This window comes from Rhinoderma darwinii, chromosome 1 (assembly GCF_050947455.1).
Source record: "Rhinoderma darwinii isolate aRhiDar2 chromosome 1, aRhiDar2.hap1, whole genome shotgun sequence".
Lineage (NCBI taxonomy): Eukaryota > Metazoa > Chordata > Amphibia > Anura > Rhinodermatidae > Rhinoderma > Rhinoderma darwinii.
Window position 1 is genome coordinate 458,532,547 of NC_134687.1, and position 18,618 is coordinate 458,551,164.

General features: G+C 39.9%; 1 protein-coding gene across 4 annotated transcripts in view; it reads right to left on the reverse strand.

Moving 5' to 3' along the window:
- CHFR (checkpoint with forkhead and ring finger domains) overlaps nt 1-18,618 on the reverse strand; it is a 77,073-nt gene that overhangs the window by 49,299 nt on the left and 9,156 nt on the right. For 3 of the 4 annotated variants that reach the window (XM_075832703.1, XM_075832721.1, XM_075832713.1), the window contains exons 2-6: nt 16,077-16,209; nt 10,600-10,699; nt 6,807-6,916; nt 6,123-6,182; nt 760-927 (exon numbers count right to left, since the gene is read on the reverse strand). In XM_075832703.1, the coding sequence (XP_075688818.1) occupies nt 760-927; nt 6,123-6,182; nt 6,807-6,916; nt 10,600-10,699; nt 16,077-16,197 (559 nt within the window). In that variant the 5' untranslated portion in view covers nt 16,198-16,209. Of the gene's footprint in view, nt 1-759; nt 928-6,122; nt 6,183-6,806; nt 6,917-10,599; nt 10,700-16,076; nt 16,210-16,638; nt 16,727-18,618 lie in introns of those variants that run through there. The other variant, XM_075832730.1, reaches the window with a different exon arrangement.

The following is an 18,618-nucleotide window of genomic DNA, read 5'->3' on the forward strand; positions in this document are numbered from 1 at the left end:
ACTATTCCAGCTGCAAACGTCTGGTTTTTAATGCAATATCTACATAGGTGAACCTTGTCAACACACACACACACACACACACACACACACACACATATACATACACACACACACATATATACACATATATACACACACGCACATGTGTATATTTATACATATATGTGTACACACACACATATATGTGTGCGTGTGTGTGTGCACACACACATATATATGTGTGCGTGTGTGTGTGTGCACACACACATATATATGTGTGCGTGTGTGTGTGCACACACACATATATATGTGTGCGTGTGTGTGTGTGCACACACACATATATATGTGTGCGTGTGTGTGTGTGCACACACACATATATATGTGTGCGTGTGTACATATATATATATATACACACACACACACACACACACGTGCATGTATATATATATATATATATATATATATACACACACACACACACACATACACATACACATACACACACCCCTTATATACCCACCAAGCAAGCCCACGATATCACTTCCTTCATGGGCTATGTGCTACCGATGTCGAAAGTAGGAGGTGGTCATAATAATGTGACTGTATACACACACATAAACACGCGCATATACATAGACACAAACATATTGCATTTGCTTGATACCAACCAATATTAGGATAGCATTTGTGGATATATAAAGGTTCAGATTGAACTGCAAAGAATAAATATACTGAGGAATTATGTTACTTATTTTTGTATATCCAGACACTTTCACAAACCTGGTGTGGATGGTTGAATCTTCATGGCATAAAATGACTCTAGGGAATTGGTAGTGTGTGCGCTGTAGAGGTTAGATGTGGAGGTGGAAGGCTGAGGTTCCTCTGACTTCAGTGAAGGGTCTTGGAAGGGAGACAACGCCAGAGTCTTATCTGCTTCCCCTGAGGTATCTGTAAAAGAAACACAGTAGCTTAGGTGCTAAACTGGGAAAACCCAACTGCAGGATTAACATGAATTTAATCTTAATAAAATAAATTGTGATAAAACATCTATTATAATGTAGTGTTCTTAAACTGTATAATTATGCAATGTTAAATACTTATGTTAAAAAAAGACAAAAGTATTATAGGTATAATATATTTATTGGCTAACCAGGAAAATGATGTCTGCAAGCTTTCAGAGCACACAGGCTCCTTCGTCAGGTAAGTTTACAAATGAATGACTTAAAAAAGATCCCAACATTTAAAGACAATTTGTACATGTGGCAGTAAAACTGAAGAAAAACTAAAACTACAATCAAGAAAAAAAAATCGACACAGACACACAATAAAACAGCAGCTGGATACACCCATGGGGAAACTGGACCAGACCACAGTATGGCAGATATTAAAGTCCCAATACTGAAGGGTCATTTTAAGAACGACAGAAAAAAAAATTGCGAATTCAAGCTGATGACATTCCAGTCATTGACTCAATCTAACACCTGAATTTGTGAGCCACTACATGGGACACCCCCCATCAGACGGACTATTTTTCAATAACTTGTATAATATAAGAGTGATGGAAGAGATGATTTTAACCCCTTAAGGACATGGACTACTTTGTACGTTCAGGACGCAGTCCCATTTTTCAAATTTGACATGTGTCACTTTATGTGATAATAACTTGGGAATGCTTTTACCTATCCAAGCGATTCTGAGACTGTTTTCTCGTGACACATTATACTTTAAGTTAGTGGTAAAATTTTGCCGATGCATTTAGTATTTTATTGTGAAAAACACCACAATTTTGTGAAAAACGGCAAACTTGCATTTTTCTAAATTTAAATGTATCTGCTGGTAAGTCAGATAGTAATACCACACAAAATAAGTGCTAATTAACACTTCCCACATGTCTACTTTAGATTGGCATCGTTTGTTGTACATCTTTTTATTTTTATAGGACGTTACAAGGCTTAGAACTTTAGCAGAAATTTCTGATATTTTCAAGAAAATTTCAGAAGGCCATTTTTACAGGGACGAGTTCAGTTGTGAAGTGGTTTTGAGGGGCCCATACAATGCAAACCCCTATAAATCACCCCATTTTTAAAACTGAACCCCTCAAAGTATTCAAAACAGCATTTAGAAAGTTTATTAACCATTTAGGTGTTTCACAAGAATTACAGCAAAGTAGGGATGAAATGTACAAATTTCATTTTTTTTGCAGAAATTAATTCATAATCCTTTTTTTTTCTGTAACACAGAAGGTTTTACCAGAAAAACACAGCTCAATATTTATTGCCCGGATTCTGTATTTTTTAGAAATATCCCACATGCGGCCCTAGTGTGCTAATTCACTGAAACACAGACCTCCAAAGCAAAGGAGCACCTAGTGGATTTTGGGGCGTCCTTTTTATTAGAATATATTTTAGGAACTATGTCAGGTTTGAAGAGGTCTTGTGATGCCAAAACAGCGGAAATACCCCCAAAAAGACACTATTTGGCAAACTATACCCCTCAAGGAATTTATCGAGGGGTATAGTGACGTTTTTTTTGCTGAATTTAGTGGAATGAAGCCGTGAAAATGAAAAGCCACATTTTTTCCAATAAAACAAAGACATTTTCTATTTTTACAAGGCATAAAGGAGTAAAAACACCCCAAAATGTGAAAAGCTATTTCTCCCGATTACAGCAATACCCCATATGTGGTGATAAACTGCTGTTTGGACACATGGCAGAGCTCAGAAAGGAAGAAGAACCATTTGGCTTTTTGAGCTCAAGTTTTGCGGCAATGATTTTTGGGTGCCATGTTGCATTAGCAAAGCCCCTGATTGAGCAAATCAGTGGAAACCACCCAAACATGACCCCATTTGGAAAACTACACCCCTTAAGGAATTTTTTGAGGGGCATAGTGAGCATTTTGACCCCACAGTTTTTTTGCTGACTTTAGTGGAATTAGGCCGTGAAAATGAAAATCCAAATTTTTTCTAATAAAATGTTGACATTTTTAATTTTTACAAGGCATAGAGGAGAAAAAGCACCCCAACATTTGAAAAGCAATTTCTCCCGATTACGGCAATACCCCATAAGTGGTCATAAACTGCTGCTTGGACACACGGCAGGGGTTTCGGGTGCCATGTCACATTTGCAAAGTCCCTGTGGGACCAAAACAGTAGGAACCCCCCAAAAGTGACCCCATTTGGGAAACTACACCCCTTAAGGAATCCATCTAGGGGTATAGTAAGCATTTAGACCTCACTGGTCTTTTGCAAAGTTTAAAAATGCATATCAGCATTTTTTTCCACTAAAAAGTTGAATTTTTTCATTTTCACAAAAGGGATAAAGAGGAAAAAGCCGCCCAACATTTGTAAAGCGATTTCTCCCGATTACGGCAATACCCCACATAGCTCAGAAATGCTATTTGACATGCAGATTTTGCTGGATTAGTTTTTGGGTGCCATGTTGCATTTGTAAAACCCTGAGGTAGCAGAGTACAGTGGAAGCCCCCTAGAAGTCACCCCATTTTGGACACTACACCCCTCAAGGCATTTAACATTTGCCTGGACATATGACAGAGCTCAGAAGTGAAGAGCAACATGCGCATTTGAGGTCCATTTTGGTGATTTTCACAGCATTGGCCCACAATTGCGGGGCTCTGAGGTTAAATAGCAAAACAAACCCCCAAGTAGTGACCCCTATTTTGGAAACAACACCCCTCAAGGCATTTTAAGGGGCGTAGTGAGCATTTTGGTGTTTTTCCATTAGTAAATCAATGCGCAGCGGATGGTGCAAAGTGAAAATTGCAATTTTCCGCTGATATGCCATTTTAGCGCGCAATATGTTGTGCCCTGTTTGTGCCACCGAAGACACACATCTCGTAAACTGCTAAGCTGGTTCCCCCGGTTTTGGCGATGCCATATATGTGGATGTAAACTGCTGTTTGGGCGCACTGTAGGGCTCAGAAGGGAGGGAGGGCCATTTTTGGCTTTTGGAGCGCAGATTTTGCGTGGCTGTTGTTCTGTTGGTATCTCCGTTTATAATGTGGGGGCATATGTAATCTGTGTGGAGTACATCAGGGCATAATAATGCAGTAAATAAATATTTCAGAGATATGTTGCCAGTGTCGCACTGATAAACGGTGCCCGATCTTATGCGCTTTTGGACACTCTGCACATTGTGTCGCTATATTCTGAGGGCCAGAACTTTTTTATTTTTCAGTCAAAAAATCTGTGTAAGGGCTTGTTTTTTGCAGGAATGGTTGTAGTTTTTATTGGTACTATTTTGGGATACATGCGACTTTATGATCACTTTTTATTCCATGTATTGTGAGGTGTGGTGATAAAAAAAAGTGATTCTGGCATTTGTTTTTTTGTGGGGTTTTTTTGCGGTGTTCACCGTGCGGGAAAAATAATATTATAGTTTTATAGTTTGGGTTGTTACGGACGCGGCGATACCAAATATGTGTACTTTTTTTTCAACATTTTCATTTTTTTCCAATAATAAATGTCTTATTATAGGAAAAAAGGCAGTGCTTGTTTTTATTAACTTAAGCTTTAATTTTAAACTTTTTTTTTTTGTCCCACTAGGGGACAGGAGTTCCTGCACTTCTGATCTTTACTCTAATGCATTGCACTACCCACTGCAATGCATTAGAGCAGTCAGTCATTCACTGACAGCAAGCCTATTAGGTCCCGTCTGTGGGCGAGGCCTAATAGGCTATCGTACGTGGCAGACCATGAAGCCATTATTAGGCCTCCGGTTGCCATAGCAGCAATCTGATTCGTCACGATAACATTGTGTCGATGCCGATCGCTACATACCACTAAGATGCCACAATCGCGGCATCTAAGTGGTTAATGGTAGGGATCCGTTCCCTGCCGTTACAGCACGGTGTCAGCTGTAACATACAGCTGACACCAACGGCTGATGTCGCAGGCTCAACTGCTGAGCCTGCGCCATCTTGAAACTGCGGCCGGACACCTTTTAGGCCCCGCCTCTGGGCTGGAGCTAGCAGGCTTCTGTTCTAGGCAGACAGGAGGCCATTGTTAGGCTTCCGATCTGCCAGAGCAGTCATCAGAACCCCGCAATTTCAATGCAGGGTTCTGATCTGCTTGTAAACACCATAGATGCAGCGCTCGGTTTTGAGGGCTGCATCTAAGGGGTTAATCAGCCGGTTCGGAGGCTAGCTCCGGGTCCTGGCCTTGAAGCAGTGATAGCGTTTAGCTATCACTGCTTTAAAACTGTGTCTGCGGACATGTCTGCAGACACCGTATCCTGTAAATGCTGTGACGTAATTAACGTATTAACAGGATACTGTGTCTGCAGACACAGTTTTAAAGCAGTGATAGCTAAACGCTATCACTGCTTCAAGGCCAGGACCGGAGCTAGTAATACTCTGTCAGTTTGCGTTAACAGGACAACTCCTGTGACTGACTATTACGTCACATAGTTGGAAGGGGTTAACAACTGGTAAAAACAAAAAGTGCTGATTAAAATTGCTATGTATTATACATGTACTTTGCACGTTTATATTATTTTATTAAAGGGGTTGTTCCAGATTCGACAGTTATCACCTATCCACATGACAGGTGATAATTGTCTGATAGCTGGGGGCCCCACCACTAGGGCCCCCACCGATCGTAGAATGATCGAGCATGTGCCCACAGGTCCAGTTAAGGTCTATGGAACTGACAGAAACAGCAGTGTTGTACTCGGCTATTTGCATAATTCCCATAGACTATGAAAAGAGTGGCAGCGTGCATGCTCAACCGCTGCTACATTCAATCTCTTCCTGACTGCAGTCGAGCAGTGAGGAGGAACAGGGGGTTTGGGACCCCAACTTGCGATTAGAGGGGGTCCCAGCAGTGAGGCCCCCAGCGATCAGACTATTATTACTTATCCCATGGATAAGTGATAATTGTCGATTCTGGGAAATACCCCTTTAAGGCTCTGTTCACCCTGGTGTCACGATCAGATCTTGATTTATCTTATTGACTTGAGTATTTAGATTACCATGTTTTGTTTTTTTTGTTGTTTTTCTTTTGCAGCATAGAATAGTGCAGAATATTGCACTATTCTGGCTGTCAAAGAGCAACGGAAATCTGACAGAAGAGAAATAACAGATGTGAACACAGGGTCTAAATGGCAAGGGAAAACAATTACCATACCTGCAGGCTCTTGCATATTGTCTTGTGCGAAATTTAATGATCTGTACAGAAAAGCAACATCTAGAAAATAGGGAAAAAAAAAAAAAGATGTATTTTACAGAACGGACAGTTGAAAAAATAAAATAAAAATAAGCTTTTAAGTTTAGATTAAATGCCAAGAAATGGATTGGTATAATGGTTTAAAGGCTATGGCCACCTTTGAATGAATTTATGATTTGTTGATCAACTAGGTGAGCGCTCAGGAGAAGCCTGGAGGGGCTGAAGAGGGAGCCATCAAGGAGCTCCACCGAACGGGACTGAGCAGCCTGCAAAGGCTGAGAATACATGCAAGCCGCAGAAGACAAACTCGGCCAAATTTTGACTAAAAATCTATTTAAGATATGTATTGTTTTTTTTTTAACAAAACTTATTCAAAAGGTGTCCATAGCCTTTGAATAATGTAATATTTTTTATGTAATACTCTATATTTTATTTTCTGTACTACAGTACATGCTAGAACAACATTGTTAAGGAGAAAAGTCTAACAGGTGAAACATTGAACAAAAGCATGACATTTTTATTTTAGCATTAGATTTTAGATTAAGAAAAAGTATTCACTGCAAATCCTTAAAAAAATGCATTTGATGTATTCAAATAAATTTTTCAAATAAAATTAAAAAAAGCACATGAACACACACAACTTACTTTGTTCTGGCTCATTTTTCCTATATACAACATAGATCACATCACCGTTCTCCAATGCATAGGACTGCTTCTTTACCACTTTCTGCTGGTTGATCACAGTGCCATTCGTACTGCAAATATAGATTTGTTTCGATTACTTGGCATTTTTTGTTAGTTACTTCCCCAATTATAAAGTGCTGCAGTATATATTGGCGCTATATAAATAAATTATTATATAGCATTCTCTTATACAAAAGTCAAACATAACATTAACAACTATACATAAACATATACACGATAGGAAAACGGTCCGCTAAATAAAAACATTGGAAAGGCAGTAAAATCTATATATTGATTTTTACATAATTTAAAAAAAAAAAACAGACAAGTTATAAACAAAAAAGTGGGGGGAAAAAAGCATTATTAACCCCTTCAGGACACAGCCTCATTTTTCAAATCTAACATGTGATGGAAGAGATGATTTTAACCCCTTAAGGACATGGACCAGTTTGTACGTTCAGGACGCAGTCCCATTTTTCAAATCTGACATGTGTCACTTTATGTGGTAGTAACTGGAATGCTTTTACCTATTCAAGCGATTCTGAGACTGTTTTCTCGTGACACATTGGACTTTATGTAACGGTTAAAATAATTAGCACCTATAATACCCCTTAGGCAGAATAATAATCACAAGACATAGTCCGTAGTTAAGAAAACCTATATACGCCTCACATAATTATATCCAGAAAAGAGTCTTTTAGACATATGTAAGTCCAAAAAATATAAAATGTTATTATTCCGCAAATTGGAAACCCTCCCAAAAGATACCCATACATATACATACAAAATTAAAACATACTTAAAATTGACCAATCTCCGAAGTCATCAAATGACCACCATAGCCTAATTATTATAATACTGCATAGTATACATCAGGTAACATAACCGCACAGAGAGAGAGCATGTAGTCCTTAACTCGTAAGAAGTCCTAATACTATCTGCCTCCACTCTACCTAGATAACGTCTGTTAAAGATGTTTCGCACACTTAGTCAGGAGGGGTCTCCTGACGAAGGGTGCGAAACGCGCGTCGACGTGTTTCTCTCCTAAGACCATCAACAGCCATCATGTCAGCCACAGGTAATAGAGATGTAACTATGCCCATTACTTATGTATGGTAGCCAGTTTAACATCTTTAACAGACGTTATCTAGGTAGAGTGGAGGCAGATACTATTAGGACTTCTTACGAGTTAAGGACTACATGCTCTCTCTCTGTGCGGTTATGTTACCTGATGTATACTATGCAGTATTATAATAATTAGGCTATGGTGGTCATTTGATGACTTCAGAGATTGTTTAATTTTAAGTATGTTTTAATTTTGTATGTATATGTATGGGTATCTTTGGGAGAGTTTCCAATTTGTGGAATAATAAAATTTATATTTTTTGGACTTACATATGTCTAAAAGACTCTTTTTCTGGATATAATTATATGAGGCGTATATAGGTTTTCTTAAAAGTAAATAAAACCATTTAATTCCATACAAAGTAATTTTTATTACTATAGGTGGTAAAATAAACCCAAAAAACACATATGGTATCGCTGCAATCGTAACCACCGATGTAATAAAGTTAACAAGTTATTTAATCCGCACTGTGAATGACGCAAAAAAAAAAATAGCTTTTTTTTCCATTCTCTCTTAAAAAAAAAAAAAAAAAAAAAAATATATAAAAAAAGTTAAATCAATTTATATCTACCTGAAAATGGTTCTATAAAAAAAATATAAAACTTATCTCGCAAAAAACAAGACCACTTAATTGATGGAAAAATTTAAAAGGTTATGGCTCTCTGAATGCGGCGATGCAAAAAATAAAAATTCTGCCAAGATAGGCTCGGTAATGAAGGGGGGGGGGGGGGGTTGTAAACCCTCCGGTAATGAAGTGATGAAAAGGGCTCATACCAAGATCAACATTTATCCCCTTATCACAGGATAGGCGATAAAGGTCTGATCGCTGAAGGCCTCACCGATCACTAGAACCGGGGTCCAGAGACCCCCCCCCCTCCCCCATTCCTCCTAAATGCACAACCGCAGTGAGGAGAACTTAAAATGGAAAATGAATAGAAAATGAAATTTACTACTGCTTTGAGCAGGCGTAGATTTGCATTAAATTTGCGCCATTTTCTGTCTTCAACCCTTCCCTCTGCAGCCATTTTCCGATTTTCTCTTTCACTTTTTCTCCCCACCTTCCAAAAACCATAACTTTTATTTTTGCGTTAATATAGCCGTATGAGGGCTTGTTTTTTGCGGGGCGAGTTGTAGATTTTCACGGCACCATTTATTGTACTAGATAATATACTGGGAAACTGGGAAAAAAATAGTGGGGTGGAATGGGAAAAAAAAACACAGCGATTCCTTTTTTTTTTTTTTGGAGGGTTGTTTTTAATTTAAAGTTTGTTTTGGGTCACCATATTCTGTGAGCCATAACTTTTTTTATTTGTCGGTCAATCGAGCGATATGATGGCTTTTTCTTTGCGGGCGAGTACTAGTTTTTACTGGTACCATTTTCGGGTACATGAGACTTATTGATCAAATTGACTAAAAACAGCGATTCTGGTGTTTTAATTATTTTCTCTACGGCGTTCACTGTGCGGGTTAAATAAAGTTATATTGTAATAGTTCAGACTTTTATGGACGTGGCAATACCAGTTTTGTTCACTTTTTTTTTTACATTGTGTTTAAGGCAAAATGGGAAAAGGGGGGTTTTTGAAAGTTGATATATTTTTTTTTAAATATTAACAAAAACTTTATTTAATTTTATTTAACTTTTTTACTAGTCCCCCTATGGGACTTGAACCAGCAATTTTTGGTTCGCTTGCATGATATACTGCAAAACTAATGTATTGGAGTATATTGTTATACTGACAGCCTCCTAGGAGGACCTGCCGGAGACCGGGCTTTTTTAGGAATACAAAGCTGGCAGGCCTGGGGGCCTTTATTAGGCCCCCTGGCTACCATGCCAAATATCGGCACCCCGCAATCGCGTCTCGGCCAATGCAACGTCACAGGGGGCCGCCCACGTTTCTAACGGCTTAGAAGCCGGGGTCGCATTTCACTGAGGCATCTAAGGGGTTAAACGAGCAGGACAACGCTCGTTACACTGAAGTATCGGCTGTTACATACAACTGACACGCTCATTCCGTGGTGCGGGCTCAGCCCGGGAGCCTGATCCATTCTCCCCCACCCGACCGCCTCAATATATACACGACGGATGTCGGGCAGGGGTTAAAAATTTTAAATCTGTCGGAAAACCCTCCGGGTTAACCCTGCAAGAGGTCACAGATTATTGCGCAAATATGACGTGCGCTATAAATTGAGACTTTTTTTTTAAGCCACAAATGCCTTAATAAATTCCCCCTGGAGTTCATTTTTAATTCTAAATCCTTGTTTGTATTCCTTTTTTTATTATAGTGCCTTCTTTTTGTAGCAGTTACTGCAGATTATTTGTTTTGGGCATGTTGGCTGCACTCCTGCCTAGTTAGATTATTCGAGTGCCCACCTTCTCTTTTTTATTGGTACGGGACAGTAATTATTCCCTTGTAAATTACGCTGTAGTGTCAATGCCAAATAGAAAAACAAGAAGGTAAAAATACACAATAAATATCTGTCGGCCATAAACATGCACATTCACTAATATGGGTTAGTTGTCCGAAGCAGACAACTAAATTTCTCAAACTTCATAGCAGTTTGAAGCAATTTTTCTCCTTCGCACAGACACTGTTCATTTAGCACTAAACTAGGAACATAGACGGTTACCTGGTGTCTTCTAGGGAAACAATCCTGGTAGCTTCATCCACTGATATTTTGCAATGCTCTCCAGAAACCAGTTTGTTACCAGGAAATGAAAGGTCACAACCTATGAAGTAAATAAAAAATCAGTCTAAAACACATTCTATCATAGGCTTACAGGAAGAACTATGTTAGTAACACTCCCCTGTATGCGGCCATATTACAATATTGGACTGCTTAGATCTTTTCGGTGACAAATGACAAAGGCACTTCAACAACAACAACTTTCCCAGATTTGTTCTACATGGGCCATGGCCTTTCCACCAGGAGACCAATTGATGAACGACGTTCTGTTGGAAACTTAATCTATGTTGGATTTTTGAAAATTTCAGCTGACATTCATAGTATGAATGGATGGTCAGACATTATAATACAGAATGCTTTTAGACAACTGCCCTGCCTCCACGTTGGTAATATCTGTATGTGACATTAAGGGCTTGTCCACACAACAGAATTGCTGCAGAAAATTTCTGCAGCATTTCCGGTTAAAACGATCAGACATTCAGCTGCGGAAAAACCGCACACCATTTCCTGCATTTTTACTGCAGAAAATGGTGCAGATTGTGGTGCAATTCAGTCCACTTTCCGCAGCAGGAATTAACATGCTGCGAGACGATAAACATGCACCGCAGTTTAACTTCTGCTGAGAAATTTTCCGCAGCGTGTGGATGAGATTAGTTAGATGTCACCCACTTTGCTGCTACTCTATCCTGCTGCATATTTTCCGTCCGCAATTCCAGACGGAAAATACACTGCAGTTTTGTTACGTGTGGATGAGCCCTAACAGTTGTAGTGGTATCAGACAGAACTGAAGTTGTACCAGGTAGAAGATTTACATTCAATGTCTATGGCCAGCTTAACCATAGATATAACAGTTATTTCTAACAATCACTAATCTATCTATATATACACACACACACACACATATATATATATATATATATATATATATATATATGCAACCAATTAGCCATAACATTAAACCGACCTAACTAATATTGTGTAGGCTCCCTCCTGTCACCAGAACAGACATGGACTGCAGATCTTTTGAGTCCTGTAAGTTGCAAGGTGGGACCTCCATGGATCGGACAGATTTTCCTTGCACATCCCACAGGTGCTTTATCAAAATAAGATCGAGAGAATTTGGAGGCCAAATCAAAACCTTAAAGAGGCTCTGTCACCAGATTTTGCAGCCCCTATCTGCTATTGCAGCAGATAGGCGCTGCAATGTAGATTACAGTAACGTTTTTATTTTTAAAAAACGAGCATTTTTGGCCAAGTTATGACCATTTTCGTATTTATGCAAATGAGGCTTGCAAAAGTACAACTGGGCGTGTTTAAAAGTAAAAGTACAACTGGGCGTGTATTATGTGCGTACATCGGGGCGTGTTTACTACTTTTACTAGCTGGGTGCTCTGATGAGAAGTAACATCCTCTTCTCTTCACAACGCCCAGCTTCTGGCAGTGCAGATCTGTGACGTCACTCACAGGTCCTGCATCGTGTCGGCACCAGAGGCTACAGTTGATTCTGCAGCATCAGCATTTGCAGGTAAGTAGCTACATCGACTTACCTGCAAATGCCGATGCTGCTGCAGAATCATCTGTAGCCTCTGGTGCCGACACGATGCAGGACCTGTGAGTGACGTCACAGTGTGATCTCTCGAGAACACGGCTGTGTCTGCACTGCCAGAAGCTGGGCGTTGTGAAGAGAAGTGGATGATACTTCTCATCAGAACGCCCAGCTAGTAAAAGTAGTAAACACGCCCCGATGTACGCACATAATACACGCCCAGTTGTACTTTTACTTTTCAACACGCCCAGTTGTACTTTTGCAAGCCTCATTTGCATAAATACGAAAATGGTCATAACTTGGCCAAAAATGCTCGTTTTTTAAAAATAAAAACGTTACTGTAATCTACATTGCAGCGCCTATCTGCTGCAATAGCAGATAGGGGCTGCAAAATCTGGTGACAGAGCCTCTTTAAAGTCTTCGTCGTGTTCCTCAAACCATTTCCAAACAATTTTGTAGCAGGACGCATTATGCTACAGAAAGAGGCCACTGCCATTAGAGAATACAGTTACCATGAAGGGGTGTACTACGTCCGCAACAATGTTTAGGTATGTGTCACATGAATGTCGTAAGATACACATGAAAACGTGATTCATCAGACCAGGCCACCTTCTTCCATTGCTCCATGGTCCAGTTCTGATGTTCGCGTGCGGATTGTAGACACTCTCAGCAGTGCACAGATGACCGCATAGGCACTCTGATCAGTCTGCGGCTACGTAGCCCAATACGCAGCAAGCTAATTTTGCATTGCGTCTACCGACTGTTCACTTGCTGCCTAATATATCCTACCCCTTGACAGACGCCATTCTAATTAGATAATCAATAGTATTTATTAACAACTATAAGGCTAGAACTACACACAGTGACAAAAAAGTCACAGTAAAAAAACAAACAAAAAACACAGTCAAAATGCAGTCCTGTGAAAAAAGTATTTCCCCTCACCCGATTTTTTCTATTTTTGCTAATTTTTCACATTTAAATCCCAATTTTTTTTAATACAAGATGAAGACAACAGAAGTAAACACAAAATGCAGCTTTATTCACCATCTATATCACCCATGTAAAAAAGTAATTGCCGCCTAAACCTAATAACTTGTTGTGCCGCCCTTGGCAAACGTTTGCGAGGAGTCTTTTACATCGCGGTGGAGACATTTTGGCCTACTCTTTGCAGAATTGTTTTAATTTGGCTACATTGAAGGGTTTGACCATGAACTACACGTTTAAGGTTTTTAATTCAGGACTTTGACTCTGTCCCTCCAAAACCTTAATTTTGTTTCTTTGGAGTCATTCAGAGGTGGACCTGCTAATTTGCTTCGGATCATTGTCCTGCTGCACAACCCAACAGCGCTTGAGCTATAGGTCATGAACTGACGGTCAGACATTAAACTTCAGGATTTTCTGATCGAGAGCAGAATTCATTGTTCCATCAATAATGACAAGTTGATCAGGTCCTGCAGCCCCAGACCAGCACACTACCACCACCACCTCCATGTTTGACTGTTGCTATGATGTTCTTATGGTGGAATGCGGTGTCGGCTTTACACCAGATGTTAATAGACCCATGTCTTGCAAAAAGTTCCAACTTTGACACCTCAGGCCAGAAAATGCTATTCCAAAAGTCTTGGAGTCTTCCAGATGTTTTTGTGCAAATGCGAGAGGAGTCTTTGTGTTCTTTTTGGCCAGCAGATGATTGCGCATTGCAAATCTTCGAGGGATGCCATTTTTGCCCAGTGTCTTTCTTCTTGACCTGCAGTTCTTTAGATGTTTGTCTGGGTGTTTTGTGACCTTCTGGATGATTTTGGTGAAATTTTGGTAAGCCAGCCACTCCCAGGAAGGTTTATCGCTGTTCCACATTTTCTCCATTTGTGAAAAATGGCTCTCACTGTGGTTCACTGGAGTGCCAGAGCCTGAGCAATTGCTTAGTAACCCTTTGCAGACTGGTAGATTTCAATGACTTTGGCATCTGTATTTCAATCTCTTTAGAACATGGCATCGTGTGCTGCTTTTTAAGATCTTGCAGCCTGCTTCACATTGCCAGACAGATTCTGTTTAAGTGCCGTTTAGATCCAACAGGTCTGGCAGTAATCATGCCTGGTTGTGGCTAGTGAAATTGAACCCAACAATTGAATTTGGTTAACAGGTTGATTTAGTAGCGAAGGGGGAAATTACTTTTTCACATATTTGACAAATGTGACCTATTAAAAGTAGTTTGATGATATGAAGCATTCAAGTATGACAAATATGCAAAACAAAAAAGAAATTCAAAGCCCTGTTAAGAAGGATGCAATGCACATGGTCGAACTTTGTGATAGTCATAAGGTTGACATTTTTCAAGTCACGTTGTGGCAGCTCATGCAGCTGCTACAGGGCCCATATAGGTAGGAGGCCCAATCCAGGTTGTCGAGGCCAATTCTAATAATGAGATCATACATATGGATGTGGTTTCCAAAGGCCATAATTTATAAACAAAAAAGTGAAAATGTACTAAATACAAATGGGATGGGTACACCAGGACCTTCTATCGCAGGTGTTTAGTAGGAGTCTGGCAGTGTCAAACTGTACTCGAAAGGGACCTCATTTTTATCTTTGCTATGGGGCCCCCATTCTCTACGTTCTTCATTGCATTCTGACTACGATTTAAGTATGTATGTTCAGACGGAGAAATTTTGCACTGGAAGCCGCCGCAAAATTCTGGCTCTAATTAGTTTCAATGGGAGTAGGACACTTCTTTTTCCCGCTTGCGGGAAAAAGAAGTGTCCTGCTCGATCCTCGCGTGGATTCCGCCCGAATCTCCCTTTGATGTCAATGAGAAAGGGGACTCTTCCTGCCATCGGTGGGAATAGTTTCATTGCGGGTTTTGCAGCGGGACCCGCCACGCAAAATCCACCATGTGAACTAGCCCTTATTGTTGACCTATTTATTTGGGTTTAATATTTATAATCAAACAGAAATTCCACGCAGCTTCTTCGCAAAATCGCATAAAACAAGTTAAAAAGCTGTATTAATAAATTAAGCCAGATGTGTTTTTAGCTGAAAATGAACATACGAATCAGTACCAATTTGATAAAAAGAAATGCGGTCGCCATGTACTGTAAGGTACACTATTTGGATGCATTTAATGTCAATAATGTAGGTGCTCTTTTCTTTCAGACTCACAAATGTGACGGCAAATGTGATACAATGGGGGGAATTTATTAAGACAGTTGTTTCATACACCAGCATGAAATTAAAGTATGCCTGAGCAAAATGTGCCAAATTTATTAAGAGACGCTTAACCTCAGGAAAGCAAATGTACGCCTGATATGAGGGCTACGAAGTGCAGCGGATACTGATGGATAAAAGAACGACAATAAAGGACGTAACATTTTATTTATTTGTATTTTTTTTTATCTAACAGGATAAAATAGTAGATTAAAAAACTGAACGTAACAAAATTGGGCACATAAGCGTATCGCTAGAAAAATGGAAAAACAAACCCAACAGATTGCAAGGATACAGGCCAGCGAGCGTCCTTACATGAAAGTCACAGCTTATTTCGCTGTCTAACAATCTATAATCCATGAACGGCATTGGTATTGCGACCCATGAAATGTGTGCATGACATAGCCTTAAATGAGCAACTAGAAAAAACGCCACTGAGCCCTAGTTAGAGGTCGGGGATGACAGGTAAGGACTCTTGTGGAGTACTAATAAAAACGAAGGGAGAGGGCTCTTCCAAGAGGGGATAAGATGTCAGTGTGTACGGAAGTCAGGAATGCACACAACTGGATAGTAGAAAACGAACGCTGCAAAAGCAACTGTGTCTGCCAGCCAGCCATTACTGCCCTTCTGTTTTACATCCGAGCCAGCACAATATATCTATAGATAGAATTACCTTTCTTCCTTCCAATTGTCCATTCCTTTTTCCAGAGAAAATGCTCAGAGGCCGCCTCTGTCTCGGTTCCTAGCAGTCTGCTCAGCTTCCCCCAGGGCTTCTTCTCTCCTAAGTGTTCCATCTCAATTCACATCTGAAACAATCGGGAGAAAACCACAATGAGTTGGGGGCAGGCAGAACCAAACTTATGCATCACAGAGACAGGAGAGGTCCCCTCCCCACCAAGCAGACACAACAGTAGCAGCAGCTCAGACTGGCGTACAAGCTATTAGGATAGGAAATAACATACAAGGTATAGGAGACCAGTGGAATGGCATTAACCCTTTCACAATCAGAAATGCCGCATATGGGGAGAAAAAGGATCCTTTCAAAAAAACAACAAAAAAACAGCTGAATAAGAAAAACATGATTGAAAGTTTATATTCCAAAAGGGTTATTGTATGTAGAAAAGGTAAAGCAATGTGAAACCAGATCTGGTTCTCTCTAGTATCAGCGCACACACAAACCAGTCGGACAAAAGATGCAGTCATGGGAATGAAATATGGAAAACCATTAGACAGACGGTATTAAGGGAGACTTCGTCTTTCCTCTCAGTCCATAGCGAGTTCCTGGTAACATAAGGGATAAATTACAGAGCAGATATAGAAAGATATTATTGCCTGTTGTATTATTCTGGGAGCTCGTACTGCATGAGTCGGGGAGTGGGGGTTGGAGGCAGCTGTCTGTGAACGCAGCCATGTGATTGGGTGATGAGGTGCCATGGAATTTGAGTCTTCAGTGGGAGGTGTGGGGTTTGTTGTGAAGACTTCATTATGTGTGGGGGGACGACGCAAAAAGATAAAGGTTGCCTATTGCTGAAATGAGACCTGGAACAAAACTGGGTGCAGATAACAGCGAGAGAATTCAAGACTGGTTATTATACTCTCCACTGATCAGGAGGGGTGTGACTGGGGTGGCAGGGTTCACGGGAGGAGGGTGAAAGGGAAACATTGTGATTTAAACCGGCCATCAGTCGCATAAGTCATCCAACCGTACAAACACAACTATGCAGAGAAAGACCATCTACGACTGGCTCCAAACTTAGGCTAGGGCTACATGGCGACTTTGCCCCTACGGCCAAAGATCACTGTGTCGCGCTGTCTGCGTCGCAGGTAATGAAAGTGAACGTGGTTGTTTTGCGACCCGTATCGCAACAATGTGACCAGGGTTATGGCCTGAAGTCACCGTGTAGCTCTAACCTAAGGGTACATTCACATATGGTTCATTTTCTTGCATTTTTTTAAATAAAAATATTAAAATTAACTCCTTGGAGACGCAGTTAATTTTCGGATTGTGTTTTTTCCTCCCTGCCTTCCAAAAGACGTATCTTTTTTTTAAAAAAATATTTACGTCGATATAGCCATATGAGGGCTTGTTATTTGCGGGACAAGTTGTTGTTTTCATGGCATTGTTTAATGTACCATATAATTTACTGGGGTACTGAAAAAAAATTATTTGTGGAAAAAACAGCAATTCCGCCTTTGTTTTGTGGGTTCCGTATTCACAGCGCTCGTCGTGTGGTAAAAACGTCATTTACTTTATTCTACGGATCAATACGATTACAGAGATACCATATATATATATATATATATATATATATATATATATATATATATATATATATAGTTGTTTTATTATTATTTACCACTTTTACAAAGAAAAAAACTCTGTTAAAAAAAAAAAATTTCGCCACATTGTGAGGGCAATAACTTTTCTATATTTTCGTAGATTGAGCGGTGTGAGGGATTATTTTTGGGGGGGGCAAGTGTAAGTTTCTGTTGGTACTATTTTGGGGTATATGCGACTTTTTGATCACTTTTTTTAGGAGACAAGTTGACAAAAAAAACAGAAATTTTGTTGTTTTTAAATTATTTTTTTCTGGCGTTCATCGTGCGAAAAACGTTATATTAGAATAGCTTGCACTTTTACGAATGCGACTATACCAGTTATGTTAATTTTATTTAAAATTTTTTACATAACTTTAGGGAAAAGGCTTTTTTTTAATTAATTTTTTTACTTTTAGGCCAAATACACACGATGCATATAACTGCGGATTTGGCGCGCAGATTTTCCTGTGGGAAATCCGCAGCGTAATACAGTACCAGCAAAGTAAATGAGATTTCAAGTAATCTCATCTACATGTTGCAGATTTTTTTATGCATGTAAATTGACCTGCGGCTTGTATTTTAAAATCTGCAGCATGTCAATTTATCTTGCGCATCCGCCTGTGAATTGTATCTGACTAATTTATTTTTAACTGGTTCCCGACCGCTGGCTGTATTTTTACGGCCTGCGGTCAGGGTCCTTAAAACTCACGCCATAGACTTATTACGGCTCGGGTTTTAACTTGCTGCCCGAGTGGTTGCTGAATGTCGAGTCTCCGGCTGTCAGTGACTGCCGGGGACCCTGAGGAGAAGATAGAAGCAGCTTTCGTTTCTTCTGTCTTCTCTGATCACTTGTATACAGCGCTCAATGAACGCCGTGTATAGGAATAGAGGCAGCG